This window comes from Salmo trutta, chromosome 30 (assembly GCF_901001165.1).
Source record: "Salmo trutta chromosome 30, fSalTru1.1, whole genome shotgun sequence".
Classification (NCBI taxonomy): Eukaryota; Metazoa; Chordata; class Actinopteri; order Salmoniformes; family Salmonidae; genus Salmo; species Salmo trutta.
In genome coordinates this window covers 24,871,784-24,894,338 of record NC_042986.1, presented here as the reverse complement: position 1 = coordinate 24,894,338, position 22,555 = coordinate 24,871,784, and the positions used below count along the sequence as shown (strand labels likewise).

At 40.6% G+C, this 22,555-nt stretch overlaps 1 protein-coding gene across 1 annotated transcript; it reads right to left on the bottom strand.

Annotated features, from left to right (window-relative positions):
- Positions 1–38: 38 nt before the first annotated feature.
- LOC115168350 (glutaminase kidney isoform, mitochondrial) lies at positions 39–22,256 on the bottom strand. The gene is made up of 18 exons (XM_029723521.1): positions 21,855–22,256; positions 20,978–21,062; positions 16,730–16,851; positions 12,388–12,517; positions 10,624–10,703; positions 10,216–10,379; positions 9,348–9,406; positions 7,982–8,014; positions 7,827–7,885; positions 6,199–6,265; positions 6,031–6,081; positions 5,207–5,383; positions 4,818–4,949; positions 4,483–4,575; positions 2,707–2,768; positions 2,369–2,445; positions 1,785–1,848; positions 39–1,480 (listed from the first exon to the last, which is right to left on the bottom strand). The coding sequence occupies exons 1-18, from the start codon at positions 22,061–22,063 to the stop codon at positions 1,324–1,326; spliced, it is 1,821 nt and encodes a 606-aa protein (XP_029579381.1). The 5' UTR covers positions 22,064–22,256; the 3' UTR covers positions 39–1,323.
- Positions 22,257–22,555: the final 299 nt, after the last annotated feature.

The window sequence follows — 22,555 nt, the reverse complement described above, 5'->3', positions numbered from 1 at the left end:
ATTTTAGCCTTTTGATATGCCAAAATAAAAACCGTTGCACATTTTCACTAATTTATTTACAGCAGAGCATAACATATGGCAATCAAGCTCACATTGACAGTTTAACCTGAGGAAGCAGTCTGTTAAACAGCAGCACTTAATCACAGTAAGAAAATCCTGGATGTGTATCTTAGTTTTGATATGTTATAGAACCAGTCTGTTCTGTAGTAAATAGACAACATTCATGTGCCTATAACAGGAAATGCTGATTGGATACTATCATACATGAATATTCATTAGTCTCAATCACTCACATCACATTTAGACATGTTTCTATATTAACATAAAAGTTAAGTATTCAAACAAGGAGAAAAGGCCAGAATTAAAATAGTTATATCCCATCCTCACAACACATGGCTTCTAGTTCACTCATATCTTCAGACCTGCTTATGAAACTGATCTACTTCCTGTTGAGGTAGATGAATATATACATTTCTATTTATAGCCTGGTAATATGTAATGTTATGCCGTGTCAAAATCCCTTAAAATATTAATGCTTCATACATGATTTAAAAACAGAAAACATTGTATAAATAAATTAATTACAGACACTGGTGGCATATATACATAACATGTGCATCAATGGCAATTTTGAGTAAGGACAAAGTGTGTGTGTACATATAAATCAATAGCTGCCAAGTTCACCTGAGGGGTATCCTACAAAGATCAATGCCTTAGCCAGCTAACTTGCCAAAATATTCTGAAATAACAAAAAAAAGCATGACTGACTCAACAATCAAAAACATACCTAAGTTTAGGTTTCTTAATGAACCAGAAAACCAATAGTTATTTTTGGTTGTTAATCAAAGTTAGCTGGCTAACGCATTGATCCTGCTTTTTAGTATACCCCTCTGACTAGCAACTGATCACTTGTTGGTGTCATCTCAACTTTATACAGTACAGGAGTGATTCTGTCCACTCCTGAAGAGTCCTAAAGCTTTTATGTGCAGCAACCTGGACAAAGAAGGTGTGCTTGGGACCTTTATACTTAGTGACGTGTGACCATATCAAATATACTCACTTAGCTACAACTCTTCATGACTCTTGGCACAAAATGACTGCATTTCATTACGAAACGTTGTCACCTATCTACCTGTGAAGAGGTAAGTTCACCTAGCTTCACCTGCCTTCCGTCATATTGCTTTAACCAACCCCGTCTTATCAGATCTGTTATGGGGAGTGCTAGAGAACAAGGATATTGGGGAAGGGGACAACTATCTGGAATGAAACTGCCAGTGCCTCTTGTATTAAATACAATATGGTTAGACATCTCTCCTGTCTAGCTCAAACCACAACCTTCACTGTGTCGAATTTTCTCTGGTCTTCGGTTTTTGACTGGGACCCATTACTGCATAGGTACATCTGCTGGTACTCTGTCAAGACCGACACCACCCCGTCCCGACCAAACTGCCTGGCGTCATCCAGGGGTGTGTTTCCCCACCTGATAGAGAGCGCGATATAAGCGGTAATGAAAAAGCTTTAAAATACTGCTGCAGAGGGAAATGTGATGAAAGGCAAAGGAAACAAGGGATGGTGTGCTAAGTAATGCTCCGACTGAGTCTCAGAACAAATCAGGTCATAATAATCCTTGACTAGTCTGGTGTAGTTGGGTGATTTTAAAGACCTGGACACTTAAAACCACCAGTCTCCATTATGCATGCCTGAAGGACCTTTACAATGGAACATCTCTCAAAGATGTGTGAGTTATTAAAAGTGACATGCAGATGATGAAGTGGTGTCCCTACCGGTCCTTTATATGGGGGTTCACTTTACACATCTCTGTTAGGAAGATCACCGCTTCCACATGACCTGAACAAACAGGAAGGAATAATTAAATCTCAATATACGGCAACCAACCATAGATGCATTCACAGATCTATAGTTATCCCAGCGAAGCTATCCACTCCAATTAAACCAAAGATCACAGATCTATAGTTATCCCAGCGAAGCTATCCACTCCAATTAAACCAAAGATCACAGATCTATAGTTATCCCAGCGAAGCTATCCACTCCAATTAAACCAAAGATCACAGATCTATAGTTATCCCAGCGAAGCTATCCACTCCAATTAAACCAAAGATCACAGATCTATAGTTATCCCAGCGAAGCTATCCACTCCAATTAAACCAAAGATCACAGATCTATAGTTATCCCAGCGAAGCTATCCACTCCAATTAAACCAAAGATCACAGATCTATAGTTATCCCAGCGAAGCTATCCACTCCAATTAAACCAAAGCAGATACACTTGAATTATAACTCTGAATAATAAGATGAAGTACATGTTATGTGGGAGAACAGTATTATCCCTGAAAAATATGTAGGTTCACCTTCGGCTGATGCCACGTGGAGACCTGTACGAGAATCATAGTCTTTCTCTTCCATGTCCACAGCCGAGAGAGCAAACCTAAAGGAGAGGACATGAGCGAGAGAAGGAAGAAAAGAAGAGTATAGCGAAAGGTTAATTGGAATGACAGATGGCGTAATTATGAAGTTAACTGAAATTGATTTCATACCAGGGGTGGTCTGTTCCATGCTGCACATAAATTAATTATTGAAACCATATTCTACTTGCCTATCTGGCGCCAGCGCTTGCTTATGAAAAGGCAAACTATATTTTCTGGTAAATCAGAAGGACCAGCTATAATGGCCAATATTCTGTTTTTACCTCCTCAGGGCAGAGACATCACCACTGTAAGCTGCAAACATCAGGTTAACCACTGACTTGTTCTGATGGGTCAGAAGAAAACATCACAATTATGGGTTATCAACATAGAAGGACATTGAAGCACAGCGATATTTCAGGTTTTGTGGCGGAAGCATAAACACTAAACATGAATGTTCCCAAGAGGTATATTTGAGAAACATTTAGTATACTTAGGGCTGATTCTGACTTAGGAAATTATGCCTTTTTTATGCACTTCTCAGTAGTTGGTATTCAGACTTACCGTATGAAGGTGTGTAATGGGCTTTGCAGCCGTGGCTCCCTTGCGCGCTCTGAATAAATGTAATTCAACCGCTGAAAACCCTTCCATTTGCTGGCCAACAGATTTTCTATTAAATACGGTTTTCAGTACATTTATCTTAAGCCATCCCTTTCAATACGATGTAACCACAATTAGAATTTTGGCGAGAGACTAGAATACATCAAGAGAACAGGTTCAGAAAATAAGGATCAATGACATAATGCCATCTATGCATCTGTGTCTTAGTTTCAGCACCAACTGGTAGATCCAAAAATACTCTGACCGTGTAGATTATTTAGGCAAATTTCAGGGTTAGGAAAGTATGTATGAAACTTTAAAAAAAAAAATGGTTTGGAGAGCCTTTATGCACACAATTTATTGTTGAATAAAAAATACAGTGGTTTGATTCATCCTGAAAGTTGTCATACTCATGTTCAATCCATGAAATCTTGTTAAATGGAGAGAAAAAAAGAGAGTTGACAATAGGAGCTGAACAAGTCCTATAAATAAATCTACTCTAATTCTCACTAAACATGGAACTGTATGACAACGGTCCAGTCGTCGTGAACCGTGCGCCAGGCTCCTGGTTTAAACTGCTACATGTCCCAAATTATTGCCCAATGTTAGCCTAATATGATCTACTAATGCTAGCGACCCTAAGGAATAACTTACATAGACGTGACAGAGGAAAGAAAGGTAAATGGAATGATGCTAAATTTAAGCTACAAATTTGAGAAAACTAACACTAAAGTGACAGTTCTAAATGTATGTGGCTCCCAAAAGTGGCTAATAATTAACACGATACAAATTGTAAAATAAAACAGAGAAAAGCCTGGGCATAGGCTATAATTAAAACATTCTAAAGCTCATACATCAACTTGGCAGGTTCAGCCCTACAGAAGCCTATCGTTTGGGTGTCCAAATGATTTAATAGAAATCACGGATGCAACACTGATAGTCAATTAAAAAGGGATTTAATATTCCCTGCTATTTTGTTTTATTTATCATTTTGGAGGGGGGGTTACATGTTTGTTTTTTTTACGCTTGGGGAGGGCCAAGTAAAAATATATTTTCCTCAGGGGGAGGTATAACTTCCCCTCCTCTAGCTCTTATCCATGTATAAATGACAGTGCATGGACAATGCTGTTATTTCTATCAGAAAAAAGAAAGAAGATGCTTTTTCCACTTGGAACCAGCAGGTTCACTCAACCTTATTCATGGTTTCCTCGCACGTAAAGGTGGTGGAATTACGAGGGAATTAAGTCAAGGTCAGAATATGGCTTATCTGTAGACACACCTTTGCCACACCTTCATTTCTCAGCTCTCCAACCTGAACGAATAGTGGTTGACTTCTCATGCGTAAGTTCAAGGTCAGAATACACATAGAAAGAAAAGTGCATAAAAAGGGAATAACGTTCCATTTTCGCACTCTTAACTCGGGTCGGAATCGGGACCTTAGTGCATAATCTATCCCTTACCCTATCATCAAGTGAGAGTCTGCGAGGGTCCAGCTTCCTTGCAAAGTGTCTCAGGTTGTCATAATTGTGGAAGTTGAAGAGAGAAACCAGCTCCTGATCAATCAGCAGACAGAATGGGAAAATGAGACAGAGTTATGTATTATTCAATGTTCTATTCTTTTTTAATCTTCCAAATTTACAATGTCTAATATAGAAAAAAATATATACACTCAGGTATGACATTGAAATTACTTTTGATATGTCAAAAAACAAGGTAATCAACGAGAATAAATATCTACTGTTGGGTATGGTAAAAACGTATATCATAGGGATTGAAATTCTTCTTGTCTGCATACCTGACAGAAGTGAATGCCTCGGACACTATTTCCGACACGATCTAAGGGAGGAGACCAACACATTATTCCCATGATATTAGGGACCACCAGCAGCACTGCACCTGACACGCCAGACTTAGCAGGCAAGCCCACCTGGAAAAAAATAAGAATGAAGTTAAGTATGACACCTTGTCTAATCTCTTTTAACTGCATTGATCTGACAACACAGGATAGGTGAGAGCAACATGGCACCTCTGAGATAAAGGGGAACGTTCTAATTTACCACATACAGTGAAATAAAAAAGATATTGGATAAATGAAGATGAGATGGGGATGTCTCACTTTCTCTTCCGTCGCTGTGATAAGGCCACCTCAGGTCATTGACCTCTGTCTGTTTCTCAGTGACTCACATGGAAGGCGAACTGGCCAGAGAAGTCGTACATTCCGCAGGAGTGCATGAGGCTTAGGGTATTCCGCACAGCCTCCGCACTTAGCACCCGCTCGCCTGTGATTGGACAGATGCCCCCGTTGGCCAGTGTGGCGGCCATGACACAGCCTGACTCACAGGTCACCTCAATGGAGCACAGCTGAGAGGAAAACAGAGAACAGTTGAGACCTCTGGTTTATTGTACAGTCAGGTTTGAGGAGTAACTGATTACATGTAATCTGTTACATATAATATGATTACAACATCAAAAAACAGTAAATGTAATCTGTTACCAGCAAAATTATTGTAATCAGATTACAGATACTTTTGAAAATCTAGATGATTACTTATTGGATTATTTTAAATTCAGAAAGAATATTTGTAAAAAAAATAAATACATTAATACACCTTTTTGTTTTCTCAATGACATTCAATTCAGCATTGAAAAAAGGCACAAGTTTAAGTTTGTTCCACCTGAGCGAGTCTGACCATAAGTCAGAGACCACTATAATGATGCACCAAATGCATTTGATGGATCCTTTAAGTCTTCTTCTAATGCCTCTTAAGGGGAAAGTAATCCAATAGTAACTGAAAGTAATCAGAATATGTTACAGAGTTTGGACAATTCATAAATTATGTTACTGATTCCAATTTTGGACAGGTAGCTAGTAACTGTAATGGAATACATTTAGAAAGTAACCTACCCACCCCTGTGTACAGGGTAGTATTTTACTCACATACAGAGTGTTTCCACCAGGGACAGCAACTAGGAATACAACAGCAAATCTCTTTAAACATGAGTCTCACCTGGAAGTAGAAATCGAGGGCTGCAATCATATCTGCATTCTCAGGAAAGCACTACCGAGCAAAATGAGAGCGAGGCCACAGTTTCAGGACAGGTAGTATAACTTATAGTTTTAGAGTTTAGAAATTGGTATAACTATTGGGAAGACTCTCTTAAGCTCAAACACTCACTTTTTTCTCCTTCAGGTAGTAACCAATAGCAAAATTCCTATCCCCGGTCTCCTTCTCTGATTGAAAACTTTGAAGGCAAATACATACACTGGGCTTCAAAACTTTTGGCACCCCTGACTGGCAATGCACAAACAATACTTAAAAAAATATAAACAATATAATTATAGAGATAAACTCAAAATACCAACATGTGAGAAATATCGTACTTTATTAATGTTTCAATGGAACCCACCAAAATCATTTATTGATTTCATTTTTTTTTTAAATCAATGTCCTCCAAATCAAGGTTTCACAATTAATGGCACCCTTAAAGATGATTGTATCTACCAAAATTAAATCAGGAATTAAATTCCACTTATTTAAGTTTATCTGAGTCTTAAGGAACTATATTGAGCCATTACATCACTTCCTGTTTCACTAGGGTATAAAAATGAGGTAACACGCATGCAATATCCCTTTGTCATCCAACACCATGAAGAAAACAAAAGAACTGATATGAACAGTTAAAAAGCTCACGGATAGAGGACGCAAATGCATTTTGCCCCCCAGGACAGGGAGGAGGATGGTGAGAGAAGCAACAAAATCCCCAAGAATCACTGTAAAAGAATTGCAGGCCTTGGTGGCATCTCGGCATCAGACGCCACCTCCACAACCACAGGCTCTTTGGAAGGGTTGCCAGAAGAAAGACCTTTCTTACCCCAAGACACAGACGCAAGCGCTTGGAGTTTGCCAAACGTAATTTCAATTATGACTAGAAGGTGCTCTGGTCAGATGAGACCAAAATGAAATGTTTTGGTCAGATACAGCATCGGCATATTTGGCGTCGAAACAGAGATGCATACAAGGAGAGGCACCTCATACCCACGGTGAAATATGGAGGGGGGTCAGTGATGTTTTGGGGCTGTTTTAATTCCAGAGGTCCAGAGGCACTGGTTAAGATTGATGGCATAATGAATTCCACCAAGTATCAGGCAATTTTGGCTGACAATCTGGTTGCCTCTGCCAGAAGGCTGGGACTTGGCCGTAGGTGGACTTTCCAACAAGACAATGACCTAAAACAGACCTCAAGATCCACACAGAAATGGTTCTGTGACAACAAAATCAATGTTGTGCCATGGCCATCTCAGTCGCCGGACCTCAATCCAATCGAAAACCTGTGGGCTGAGTTGAAGAGGGCAGTTGATAAGCGCAAACCCAAGAATGTGAAGGATCTTGAAAGGATCTGCATAGAGGAATGGTCCAAAATCCCTCCAAATGTGTTCCTTAACCTTGTCAAACATTACAGGAAGAGACTCCATGCTGTTATCCCTGCCAGAGGTGGTGGCACTAAGTACTAAATGAGGAGTGCCAATAATTATGAAACATTGATTTTGGTGAAATGTATTTTGTATTAAATGATTGTATGATTTTGGTTGGTTCCATTGATGTTGGTATTTTGAGTTTCTCTCTATAATTATATTGTTTATATTTTTTAAAGTATTGTTTGTGCATTGCCAGTCAGGGATACCAGTTATTTTGGAGCCCACTGTATTAAAAGCTGTTTATCACACCACAAATTACACTTACTATATGGTCTGAAATCTTGAATAATTTTATTTTCATACTATAATGTTCAATTTGACACTCACGTAGCGTTGCTGAAGCCCACATACTCTGTGCCAGCCATCTTCTTCAAGTATTCCATTACCTACGATAAAAGATGTGTCAGTTTTTCCATTACATCTTTACTAATAAGAAGCAATTGTAGACACGTCAGAAGTCTGAAACCTTAAAGGAAACTCACATAATCAAACCTCTCTGCCTTTTTCAAGTTAGGCTGTAAAAAAGAAGAAGAAGGAAATCTCTTTAGTACAGTGTTCTTGTGCTGTAGTAATTCTGTATTGACACTATGCAGAGAGCTGTTCTGTCCCTAGGTGGCAGTGTTTGTGTATTTTGGCACCAACGGTACAGTGTACTGGTGAGTCAGACAGATTCTGGGTGGGTGTACAGGGTAGGATTAGTTGCGGTATCCGTCTGTCTGTCTGCGTGATGTGATGAGTATAACATGGGCTAGCAGCTCGGGGGCAGATTATTGCCCTGCTTAGGTTTCAGGGTCCAGTGAAAGATCACCAGCAAGTCGTTAAGTCACCAAAATGGGCAGGGACTGGTACTTCCCCGTTGAGTGGTCCTCAAGGAATAGGTTTCTTCAAATGTGGTGATACCCTGGGCTTATTGGTCAGTGATACTCTGAGGAAGTGCTCCTGAGTGATGACACGTCTTTCCACTCATAACTTCAGAGAGATCTGCGCTCTCTGAAAGATCAAGTGAACTTTGCGCAATATTTATGAATGAATTGCATAAACTCCAAATAAAACGTGCTAGGAGTGCTACACTTAATTGGAAGAGTACAAGTCCTTCCCTCAATTTGCCCAGTGCAGTATGTGCTATAGACTATTAGCCAATGAAATGACTCATCCATCTCGATCTGTTCTCTCTTCCTGTACTTAAAGTTGTCAAAGACATAAATTATAATACTTGTGATTGTCAGACATAAAAACACACCCACCCACACAATCACACATACAGTCGCTCACCCACAGGCAAACACGCCTTTTCTTCCCAGCTGTCTCATTGGCCTGGCTAACACATACACACACCCTGTCAGTCCCACCCTCACCCACTAATGTATGTGACCTGAATGGCCTAAGAGGCAGCTGGTGAAGACAGGCAGCTAGGCAGGGAGAGGGAAACACAGCAGAATAGAGGTCCATGTCTATATAGAGGACTGCATTCTTTCCCCACTGCTGTATCTGTTAGAATGAGGGCAATGCTGACTGATAGGGAGGGTTGGCAAGTCGGCTGGAGATAGTTTACTGACCTCTGTCCACACTGTATTGGGCCATAGGGTGAATTGGTCAATGATTGAGGGTGGTATGACTGTGACACTTGGCTGTACTAGTTACAACAGATTTCCTGATTTCCTGTATATTTGATGTTGGAGTGGATTTGGTGTACAACAGTTTGCACTCATGTGCAATGCTTCATCTGTGTGCCTGTAATGTACTCCTGATATTATTTCAATTAGCTAGCAAAGATTTTATCTATGCTCTCATTCAAAAACCTCATGAAAGGTTATAGGAGATTATAACATCACCCAGGAATCCCCTTACCTTGAGCAGAGAACTGATGACGATGGCCCCCGCGTTCACCATAGGGTTGTGTGGTTTATCTGTCCAAAGAGAGAGAGGACAATGTTATCACTGTCGTGCACTCCACCACCATATAACCTAAAGATATGGCGGCTTTATAAAGTGAACACGTATGTGCGTGCCAGAGGTGAACATGTGTAATGACACCTAGCCAGCCGTAGCCAGCTTAGAGGGAACCTGCAGATAAGATGTCTTGACTGGTTAATGATCAGATGTCCTGTTCTTGCTTGTTCCTGCTCTATTGACTGAATCTCACCAGTCAAGACCTACAGCATATTGTAATCATTGATCAAGTTTCTCTTCCCTGTTTCTCAATCACCTCCCACTCATTGCAACCAAAAAAATCATTGTGATGATGCTGAGTCAATGTGGAAAAATGATTGGATTTGCAAAAAGTCATCAATGTAAGAGAATTTACTATAAATCCAATCTCATGGGGAAGTTTTTTGTTGATTTCATGTTGAATTCACGTTAGTTGATAACAACCAAATTTCAATCAAAACTAGACATTGAACTGACATCTGTGCCCAGTGGGCTGTAGTTGCAGAGGTTGGTTGTCTTCTCTTCACACAATTGTTCACTGAAATGTGTAATTGTTTGCTTCCAGTGTAATGAACTATTTACTACCCTACGATTGAGTTAGCTTAGATCAGGAGATAGGGTCAGAGATATAACTTGAGAGTTCAATGTAAGACCGTTTTTTCCTCAGTACTCCTCAGATGCATTCAAGTGTGGGGCATCTACACAGAAGTCAACACAGAGACATGTAAAAGGTATGTGAGCCTAGCCATAGGCAGACAGGGATAGGGTTAGGGTTAATCTCGCTCACCCTCATCATTCAGTGACAGCTGGTTGAACTTGAGTCCGCTCGGCTCTTTGCCCACGTAACGGTGCACATGCTCAGTGCCGATCTCGTGCACAGCGATGGCGTACTCCAGTGGCTTCACACATGATTGAAGACAGAATGGAACCTTGGTGTCACCTGCAGAATGTCTGCATCACACCAGCAGGGGAGAGATCATGGGACAGTGAGGGCTGAGGTGACAACAGACACTGGAGGATTCTACATAAACAAGGTGGGCAGAGACTGACAGGGCAAGATGAGGGGATGACATGTGGACTGCCTGTTCAAAGCTCTTAATTTCAGTAACATGGGTTATGTGTCATGATGGAGGGCAGTGGTGATATACTGTAAAAAGAGACTATGTACATAGATCAGATGATGCTGTAATCTTACCTCTGCCCATCCACGGTGCATAGAGACACTCCCCACAGATTAGGGCTGAATTTAGCCAGTTGAGGAATGTAATCTGCTACCTAAGGAAAGACACACAAAGGAATGGATTGGATGAGTGTAATTTGTGTCAAAGGCAGGTACAGTGCATTCGGAAAGTATTCAGACCCCTTCACTTTTTCCACATTTTGTTACGTTACAGCCTTATTCTAGAATAGATTAAATTAATAGTTTTCCTCATCAATCTACAGACAAATACCCCATAATGACAAAGCGAAATCAGGTTTAGACATTTTTGCAAATCTATTGAAAATAAAAAACAGAAATACCCTATTCACAGAAGTATTCAGACTTTGCTATGAGACTCGAAATTGAGCTCAGGTGAATGCTGTTTTAATTGATCATCCTGGAGATGTTTCTACAACTTGAGTCCAACTGTGGTAAATGCAATTTATTGGACATGATTTGGAAAGGTACACACCTGTCTATATTAGATCCCATAGTTGACAGTGCATGTCAAAGAAAAAAACCAAGCCATGAGGCCGAAGGAATTGTTCGTAGAGCTCAGAGACAGAATTGTGTCGAGGCACAGATCTAGGGAAGGGTACCAAAAAAGTTCTGCAACATTGAAGGTGCCCAAGAACACAGTGTCCTCCATCATTATTAAATGGAAGATGTTAATAACCACCAAGGCTCTTCCTATAGCTGGCCACCCGGCCAAACTGAGCAATCGGGGGAGAAGGGCCTTGGTCAGGGAGGTCACCAAGAACCCGACGGTCACTCTGACAGAGCTCCAGAGTTCCTCTGTGGAGATGGGAAAACCTTCCAGATGGACAACAATCTGTGCAGCACTCCACCAATCAGGATTTTATGGTAGAGTGGCCAGGCGGAAGCCACTCCTCATGCAAAGGCACATGACAGCCCGCTTGGAGTTTGCCAAAAGGCACCTAAAGGACTCTCAGACCATGAGAAACAAGATTCTTTGGTCTGTTGAATCCAAGATTGAACTATTTGGCCTGAATGCCAAGCGACACGTCTGGAGGAAACCAGGCACCGCTCATCACCTGGCCAATACCATCCCTACGGTGAAGCATGGTGGTGGCAGCATCATGCTGTGGGGGTGTTTTTCAGTGGCAGGGACTGGGAGATTAGTCAGGATCGAGGGAAAGATGAACGGAGCAAAGTACAGAGAGATCCTTGATGAAAACCCGCTCCAGAGCGCTCAGGACCTCAGACTGAGGCGAAGGTTCACCTTCCAACAGGACAGAGACCCTAAGCACACAGTCAACACAATGCAGGAGTGGCTCTGGACAAGTCTCTGAATGTCCTTGAGTTGCCCAGCCACTCATACCCAAGAAGACTCAATGCTGTAATCACTGCCAACGGTGCTTCAACAGGGTCTGAATATTTATGTAAATGTAATATTTCCATTTTCCCCAAAAAATAAACAGTTTTTTGCTTTGTCATTATGTGGTTTTGTGTGTAGATTGATGATGATTTAAAAAAAATCTATTTTAGAATAAGGCTGTAACGTAACAAAATGTGGAAAAAGTGAAGGGTCTGAATACTTTCCGAATGCACTGTATGTATAGTACATGTATGCACGAATGTAGTGTGTGCATGCCTTCATTCAGTACGTGCATGTGAGTGAGATTATTTTAGCATATCCTCATGTGGATGTGTAGGTGTGTAAGTGTACAGTATGTGAGAATGTTTTTAGCGTGTGAATTCCAATGTGCATAGTGCAGGCACCCTAACAGAACTCACGTGTCCCCCCTCCTGCCTCTGGGTACTGTAGTACAGCTGGTCCATGTTGGACGCAAACACCTCAAAGTCTGGGATGATGAACTTCCTCCTGAACGCCTGTGTCAGCAGCAGGATGTTAGCACCCACACACCTGAAACACATCACACATACAGAAATATCACACATCACATGTATACTTTGTTTATTACATAGGTAATGGCTCAGTGTGGCTCAGTTGGTAGAGTGTGTAACTTGCAACAATAGAGTTGTTGGTTCCATTCCTGTTGGGGCCAACCGTGGGAAGTTGTTTTGCATTGGGGGTGCTGGACGAAGGGGGGATGGGGGGTTGCTGAGGAGAATTATTGTCCGCTCATACAGGAGTAATAAAGGCCTAGTTCACACAGGATTAATATAATTGTGTATAATTGTATTTTTATTATAATTTAATTTCTTTATTTTAATATATATATATATATATATATATATATATATATATATATATATATATACACACATTTTATTTTTTTCAATTTATCATGAGGTGCACCCCTACTTCCCATTGCTGTGTCTAGCGATAACCACTGCTGAGTCCGCAACAACAGGCTGTTCTGGTTTTCAGGGGAAATGGAAAGAGAGCCTGTGATGCGACTTCCACTATTGGACGTTAACAAGGCGACTCTCCATCTTAACTCCTCCTCCACATTTACTGGGTTGTTTGAACAGGGCAGAAGAAAACCTCCCCCAACAGTTTTTTTCCTTCTTGTCAAAACCAGTATGTAGGGGATCTAGTTTCAGGTGTTTCTTTTACGCCTGCTACGTTAGATTAGCCTAGCGGTTTGAGTGTTGAGCCAGTAACTGAAAGGTGTCCCCGAGCCAACAAAGTGAAAAATCTGTCTAAGTGCTATTGAGCAAGTCACTTAACTCTAACAACCCTATTCTCCGATGGTGTCTCAGGGAGTGTTATGGATATGTAAAAAATATGGTTTTCCAATACACTTGTACAAATATAAGCACCCACCAAATTATTATTAATAACCATACAAAAAATATCAGTCACTTTAGATTATTTACAGTATATAGTATTACTACTGTATTAATACACACAGTGACCTTTAGCCCTGATACACGGCTGCTGACTCCTATGCGGCGTCTAGGAGTCAGCCATGTATCAGGGCTAAGTGACCTATAACAATGGAACAGACACACTACTGATCCTATGATGAAATCCTAATGGCATCAACAACATAAAACTGGACCTCAACTGGGACAAAATTAAATGCTGAGAATAGACAGCCTATCATACTGTAGATTAGAGGTCGACCGATTAATCGGAATGGCCGATTTCAAGTTTTCATAACACTCGGTAATTGGTATTTTTGGCCACCGATTTACGGATTAAAAAAATATATATATTTATTTTTTTACACCTTTATTTAACTAGGCAAGTCAGATTAAGAACACATTCGTATTTTCAATGACGGCCTAGGAACGGAGGTTAACTGCCTTGTTCAGGGGGGATTCGGGGATTCGTTTTTGCAACCTTCCGGTTATTAGTCCAATGCTCTAACCACCTGCCTTACATTGCACTCCACGAGGAGCCTGCATGGCAGGCTGACTACCTGTTACGCGAGGGCAGCAAGAAGCCAAGGTAAGTTGCTAGCTAGCATTAAACTTATCTTATAAAAAACTATCAATCTTAACATAATCACTAGTTAACTACACATGGTTGATGATATTACTAGTTTATCTAACGTGTCCTGCGTTGCATATAATCGATGCGGTGCCTGTTAATTTCTCATCGAATTACAGCCTACTTCGACAAACGGGTGATGATTTAACAAGCGCATTTGCGAAAAAAAGCACTGTCGTTGCACCAATGTACCTAATCATAAACATCAATGCCCTTCTTTAAAATCAATACATATGTATATATTTTTAAACCTGCATATTTAGTTAATATTGCCTGCTAACATGAATTTGTGTCACTTCTCTTGCGTTCCGTGCAAGCAGTCAGGGTATATACAGCAGTTTGGGCCACCTGGCTCATTACGAACTGTGTGAACTCCATTTATTCCTAACAAAGGCCGTAATTAATTTGCCAGAATTGTACATGATTATGACATAACATTGAAGGTTGTGCAATGTAAAAGGAATATTTAGACTTAGGGATGCCACCCGTTAGATAAAATACAGAACGGTTCCGTATTTCACTGAAATAATAAACGTTTCATTTTCGAAGTGATAGTTTCCGGATTCGACCATATTAATGACCAAAGGCTCGTATTTCTGTGTGTTATGTTATAATTAAGTCTATGATTTGATATTTGATAGAGCAGTCTGACTGAGCGATGGTAAGCAGCAGCAGGCTCGTAAGCATTCATTCAAACAGCACCTTCGTGCATTTTGAAAGTAGCTCTTCGCAATTTTTCAGCGCATTGCGCTGTTTATGACTTCAAGCCTATCAACCCCCGAGATTAGGCTGGTGTAACCCATGTGAAATGGCTTGCTAGTTAGCGGGTGCGCGCTAATAGCATTTCAAATGTCACTCGCTCTGAGACTTGGGAGTGGTTGTTCCCCTTGCTCTACATGGGTAACACTGCTTCGAGGGTGGCTGTTGTCGATGTGTCCCTGGTTCGAGCCCAGGTAGGAGCGAGGAGAGGGTCGGAAGCTATACTGTTACACTGGCAATACTAAAGTGCCTATAAGAACATCCAATAGTCAAAGGTAAATTAAATACAAATCGTATAGAGAGAAATAGTCCTATAATTCCTACAACCTAAAACTTCTTACCTGGGAATATTGAAGACTCATGTTAAAAGGAACCACCAGCTTTCATATGTTCTAATGTTCTGAGCAAGGAACTTAAACGTTAGCTTTTTTACATGGCACATATTGCACTTTTACTTTCTTCTCCAACACTTTGTTTTTGCATTAATTAAACCAAATTGAACATGTTTCATTGTTTATTTGAGGCTAAATTGATAGTATTTATGTATTGTATTAAGTTAAAGTAAGTGTTCATTCAGTATTGTTGTAATTGTCATTATTACAAATAAATATATATAATTTTTTTTTTAAATCGGACGATTAATCGGTATCGGCTTTTTTGGTCCTCCAATAATCGGTATCGGTGTTGAAAAATCATAATCGGTCGACCTCTACTGTAGATACACACCTGTACCATTATATATAAAGAAAGCACTATGTTTAGTAAGCACTGAGGTGATCTCAGCTGGGTTGAGCTGAAAGATCCGTCCCCGTCGCTTGTTAATACACAACATGTTTAGAGTTTGGGGCACTGGGGAAGGCGAATATAGGGATTGCAGAATTTATACATTCACCAGAAATGGGAGTTTTTTTATTTCTAGTGACCTTTTTCCAGTGACCACCTCAGAATGTTCCTCAGAATGGGAACACAATATCTAATCACAATACAATATTGTTATTCTTTTCTCCATGACTTTATTTGTGTATTTGGGCCTAGTTTCTAAATAATACCAAGTACAACACCAAGTCTCAATCTAAGATGAGCAAAAGGACTGTAGATATGCAAGGTTCAATCACTGAAACATAGTTATTAAATGTAAGAAGTCCACCAGACAGGACTCAGTGACCCACTACAGTAGCACGCCAGAGTCCGAATCATCACTGCATTCTTTAAGTTAGGTTTGCCAGTTAGGAATTAATACTGTTTGGACAGCAGTCTAGATTCCCTTGGAGCGTGCTGATAAACTGAGCTCCTAATACAACTGGCACCATCTGCAGTTCACGCACTATGATGGACTTTCATTAGCTCCCGTCCAGACTTAAGCCCTGCACAGATGTTATACTCCAGATGTGTGCGCATGCATGTGTATGCGTGCATGAGTAAGGTTCAGAGGCAGCTGTCGGCCATAAAACGACAGATGCTGTCACTCTGTCTTTCTCTTACATTAACCCAAACACAAACACTACAATAGCACCACAATCAAACATCCTTGATGCTTAACCTTTCATAACAAATCCACAGTAGAGGCATGCAGAGCAGACACAAATACACTCAGAGATAGTGAAAAACTAAGTCTTGGAAGTTTCTAGTAAACACTGGGGGCATTAGCAAAGATAGTTAATTCGCACATTGAAATACCATATAAAATGTCACTTTCATAAAATTGCCATGTAAAAATGGGATAGTGTGTGTGGTGTTTTGCCATTCAGCCGGAAGAATGAGAATACGGTATGTGTGATAGAGAAAGTCATAATACATTATGTTAATTTTCTGAATTAACGAATCATAGTGTTAGTCAATATTCTCTCTATACCATCCTACTAACATTAGAGGATGTATATGGCGAGATGAAAGTGAAAATAGAGCATAGCTCACTTCCTGAAGAGTTTCTGGTCCACCATGACTGTTCCGGCAGATTCCTGCATGGACCGGCGCAGATGACGCATACAGTCCCTCAGCCTGGGATCAGATGTCCACAAACCTGTGCTCCTCAACGCCTGGAGGAAGGAGAGAGGAACATTTAGAAAACAAGAGTGAGAGATTTATTTTAGAGAAAATTAAAAAGAAGGGAGAGGGAGGAAAGTGGAAAAATGGGCATGGAGTCATGGAGAGCTGATACAGAACTGAGATAGCATCTCTAGGGAAGGGTGATAGATATTTGAGCTCTCTAAGAAAGCTGGTCCCGATGCTGGTCCTAATAGAGTACTAGGGCTGTCAAATGATTAAAGCATTTAAATCGAGTTAATCGCAGGATTGAGCTGTAATTTAAGATTTTTTTTATAAGCATAACAAGAACGTCTTGATTTTGTCCGAAGTAATGGTTAGCAAAAAAACAGGTAAATTAATCAAATATACTTTCTTTTACCTCAATGTGAACTTGTTTTGACATTGCATTGTTGTTTTTAGCACTATATATTATGTACAGTATTTTGGATTTTTTCAGTTTATTTTGAATTTTATTTTATAGAATTTTATAGAATTTTTGCATTTAGAAAAAAAAATGGTATGCTAAAATTACAAAAACTTAACTTAACAAACCCTGTTTTACCATTATGTGAGCAGCAACGAGGGTTCTAGCAGTCCTGTAAACAGCCCTGAAGGAGGAAGGTACGCATGTAGTGTTTTGAAATCCCTCCCCTAAGCCAACTTCAAGTCATGCCGACAGCTATATGCAACGTGTGTCTATTTCTGGGGTATCATGTACATTGACAGCAGACTTGCCTCATAGGAGGGTTCAGACAGCTATTTTCAAGCCTGTGTGTCTGAGCAATACTTTAATGAGCAACACACATTGATTGACTGGACTGTTGTGTTCAGTTATTTTATGTCCTAGGTTACATAGGATAGTGGCTTTCATGAGAGCCTGAAGTGATATTCAGACATACTGTATTGGACAGCAGCATTCAAAGCTATGTTTACTGGGGGCAGTACTGGGTGTTTTTCCATTCCTGACAGAAGCAAAGATGACAGAATTTGAGCTTTTGAGACATTGAGTTATCAAATGAGAGAAGTACTTCAATAACACTAGTTAAGTAACAGAATTGCTCTATGAGAACTGAATATAAGCTCACCACACAAAGAAAGGATCCTGTTTCCTGGTAGGTCTGGGAAAGATGTAAGCCCTAATTAGCTGACACCTATTGTGACAGTATTCTGTAGCCACAGCTACTGTTCAGTCAGTCCTTCCAATGTGTTTTAGTCAAACTCATTTGTGTCACTGTTCCCTGTCATGCCAAACACATACAGCATAGAATGACAATAAGTGACAGATCTGCCTCCTCAAAACTGAGATCAATCTAAGGTCAAAGCAGATGGCATTCGTGTAGTAGCACATGTACAGTTCTTTAAAAGGTAAGAATGATGTAAGAATATCAAGCATTGCATCATTCTGAAATAAAACTGGGCATACATACTGTACTCTGAATGCTCTGGTTGAGGTACAACTTCATGTTGTTCAACTGCTTGAGAATGCAGTGCCCAGATAAGTAGTTCTTTTTCATATCATATGCTCTTTACCTCTGACTAACCACTAGAAATGCCAGTGCATCTACCCAACCCCAGTATATCCTCAGTGGTGGAGAGATTGGCAGACCTGGGGTTTGAACCCCCGTTTCCAGGGGCAATGTGTAGTCCACTGGACCAAACTCCATCACCCCAAGTATGGTGAATTATGGTGTAAAAGCACTGGGAGTGGTCGTGGACACTGGACACAGAGTTTCTTCACACATCGTAAAATGATATGTCCAGCGTGCGTGGGCCTATGGACGAATGTGCTTGTATGATATTTTCACCAACTGAGCTGAGACTTCTGTACGTGTTCTAAATGATGGTGTAAAAGCACGGAGAGGGAACACAAAGTCTCTTCACGCATCGTAAAATGACTGGAGGTTATGTGCTTCTATGACATTCTCACCAACTGAGCTACAACTTCTGTGATGTTCTTCTCGACTCATGTACCCAACATTCCAGAGGCTACTGGGAATGGCTGGTGGTCATTGGTGAGGTAAATACATTTGTTAACACCTAGCTTGAACTTGGTTTCATTGGTGAGGTGATGTCAGAGCAGTTCAACCACCGCCTTTCTAACCAGGTTATACTGAGTTATCATTGATTAAGACGCCAATCCTTTGGGGTTTAAGAGGATTCACTTCTAGCCTCAACGACGAGGCCACACCTGTCTATTAGTCATAAAGTTACACATGGCGTTTCCTCAACACTTTTAAACCTGAGCCTGAACTTGGCTGGTGACATGGTGTGATGGATTCCTGCCTGGCTCGTCTTACACTCTCTGGGGTTCGATCGGTATGCATTTAGCTCAAGTGAAAACAGCAAGCCCAAAGGTCTCTTCAGGAACTAGAATGTGTTGTTGTACAGGCAGTACTGTGTCAACTTTAAAAGGATATCAAGGAAAGTCAAGGCAACTGTCAATACAATCAGATAAAAAGGGCATTCCAGATTTTAAAAAAAAGGTTAAATAACCTCTACTGTATATACAGTTGAAGTAAGAAGTTTACATACACCTTAGCCAAATACCTTAAACTCAGTTTTTCACAATTGCTGACATTTAATCAGAGTAAATAAATCCCTGTTTTAGGTCAGTAAGGATCCCCACTTTATTTTAAGAATGTGAAATGTTAGAATAATAGTAGAGAGAATTATTTATTTCAGCTTTTATTTCTTTCATCACATTCCCAGTGGGTCAGAAGTTTACATACACTCAATTAGTACTTGGTAATTAAGTTGAGTGAATGTTAGCCCATTCCTCCTGACAGAGCTGGTGTAACCGAGTCAGGTTTGTAGGCCTCCTTGCTCGCACACGCTTTTCAGTTCTGCCCGCACATTTTCTATTGGATTGAAGTCAGGGCTTTGGGATGGCCACTCCAATACCTTGACTTTGTTGTCCTTAAGCCATTTTGCCACAACTTTGGAAGAATGCTTGGGGTCATTGTCTATTTGGAAGACCCATTTGCAACCAAGCTTTAACCTCCTGACTGATAACTTGAGATGTTGCTTCAATATATCCACATAATTTTCCTCCCTCATGATGCCATCTATTTTGTGAAGTGCACCAGTCCCTCCTGCTGCAAGGCACCCCCACAACATGATGCTGCCACCCCCGTGCTTCACGGTTGGGATGGCGTTCTTTGGCTTGCAAGCCTCCCCCTTTTTCCTCCAAACATAACGATGGTCATTATGGGCAAACAGTTCTATTTTTGTTTCATCAGACCAGAGGACATTTCTCCAAAAAGTACAATCTTTGTCCCCATGTGCAGTTGCAAACCGTAGTCTGGCTTTTTATGGAGGTTTTGGAGCAGTGGCTTCTTCCTTGCTGAGCGGCCTTTCAGGTTATGTCGATATCGGACTCGTTTTACTGTGGTTATAAATACTTTTGTACCCGTTTCCTCCAGCATCTTCACACGGTCCTTTGCTGTTGTTCTGGGATTGATTTGCACTTTTCGCACCAAAGTACGTTCATCTCTAGGAGACAGAACTCGTCTCCTTCCTGAGCGGCATGACAGCTGCGTGGTCCCATGGTGTTTATACTTGCATACTATTGTTTGTACAGATGAACGTGGTACCTTCATGCATTTGGAAATTGCTCCCAAGGATGAACCAGACTTGTGGAGGTCTACAATTAGTTTGAGGTCTTGGCTGATTTCTTTAGATTTTCTCATGATGTCAAGCAAAGAGGCACTGAGTTTGAAGGTAAGCCTTGAAATACATCCACAGGTACACCTCCAATTGACTCAATTTATGTCAATTAGCCCATCAGAAGCTTCTAAAGCCATGACATCATTTTATGGAATTTTCCAAGCTGTTTAAAGGCACAGTCAACTTAGTGTATGTAAACTTCTGACCCACTGGACTTGTGATACAGTGAATTATAAGTGAAATAATCTGTCTGTAAACAATTGTTGGAAAAATTACTTGTGTCATGCACAAAGTAGATGTCCTAACCGACTTGCCAAAACTATAGTTTGTTAACAAGAAATTTGTGGAGTGGTTGAAAAACGAGTTTTAATGACTCCAACTTAAGTGTACGTAAACTTCCGACTTCAACTGTAGGTTAGGTTCTGCATGGTGTTACACAGTGAGAGAGGATGTGATGAGATGGAGACTCACAGAGACGAACTGAGAGACTGAGATCATCTCTTTGCCCTCTGTGATGGTGTAGAAAAGAAGGTCCATCCCAGAGATCAAGCTGTTCCTGTGAAGACCAGACAACACAGTGCACCATGTCACAATACTAGTGTAGGTCTTACATGGACATTGTTAAATATTACCACTGCATACACGTTTTACACTGTGTTTTGATTGTGTTGACTCATCTGTAGAACTTTCCTTAAGACATTCTGTACATGTGCAAAAGAGCACTTAATCATTGACAACTGTGTATGAACAAATGTTCTGTTTTTCTTTTCACCCCAGCACCAAAAGGAGAGTGTAGTAGGGTGTGTAGGGTAGTGTAGTGTAGGCCTAGTGTAGTTAATATCTGCTTTCAAACCAATTCCACTGACTACTCAGCTCCAAGTTCTTAAACGTAGTCTACCACACCATTCTTCCACGACAAATTCCACAATTCTGTTTTTTGTTGATGGTGGTGGAAAATGGTCTCAGGCGCCACTCCAGAATCTCCCATAAGTGTTCAATTGGGTTGAGATCTGGTGACTGAGATGGCCATGGCATATGGTTTAAATCGTTTTCATGCTCCTCAAACCATTTAGTGACCACTGTGCCGTGGATGGGGCATTGTCATTCTATGTGGGCATAGCCATGGTAGCCAAAAGAATGGCCTGCCCAGCCTTTTTATACATGACCCTAAGCACTATGGGATGTTAATTGCTTAATTAACTCAGGGACCACATCTTTGTGGAAGCACCTGCTTTCATTATACTTTGTATCCCTCATTTACTCAAGTATTTCCATTATTCTGGCAGTTACCTGTATATACTGTACATATTCCCTTATTGGTAGATAATGTGACTGAGTAAGTATTTACCTGCACTCTGTTTGGTCCAAATCATTGACAGCTTGATGATGTTGCTGACTGTTGTGGTGCAATGCTGCGCTCGTGCAGAACAGCTGAAAGGGTTGCTGGCTCCTGGAAAATACATTGCTGTCACTCCCAACTAGTGCGGAGTTGACAGCATGTTTGAGCAGTTGTAAAACTCCCGCATTAGTAATCCGCAGACGTTTCAGACAATGCATTGTTGAAGGGTGGTTCGCAACCAAAAGAAATATAGCGCTGGGTTAGGTTAACAAAGTTAAAATAGAATAAAAACTGTAGAGACATCAGATCTGTGTCCAGTGCGTCGTTCCTCGGAGGCTTTATATCATTTGTTATGCATGCTAGCACAAGCGCATGATACTGTCGCGTGGGGGGGTGGAGTTGTGACTGGCAGAAGTTGGTTGACAGATGAAATAGACCAGTGACCAATGACAGCTGAGTCCAGACCGGGAAGAGGGTGAGAAATGTACGATCCATGGCACAGGCATGATTTCAATGACGTGATTGAGTGGTACATTACAAATCTAATTTTAGGCTACTTTTCTGAGATGCATCTATGGAAACAAAACCTTTAAAAGCCTTGCTGTGTAGGATGTAATATTATGTAATCTTGTTTGTTGTTCACAACTGTTGAACAAGGTAATATATGTGAACCTGTAAATAAATGTGAATATATAAATAATACTATTATC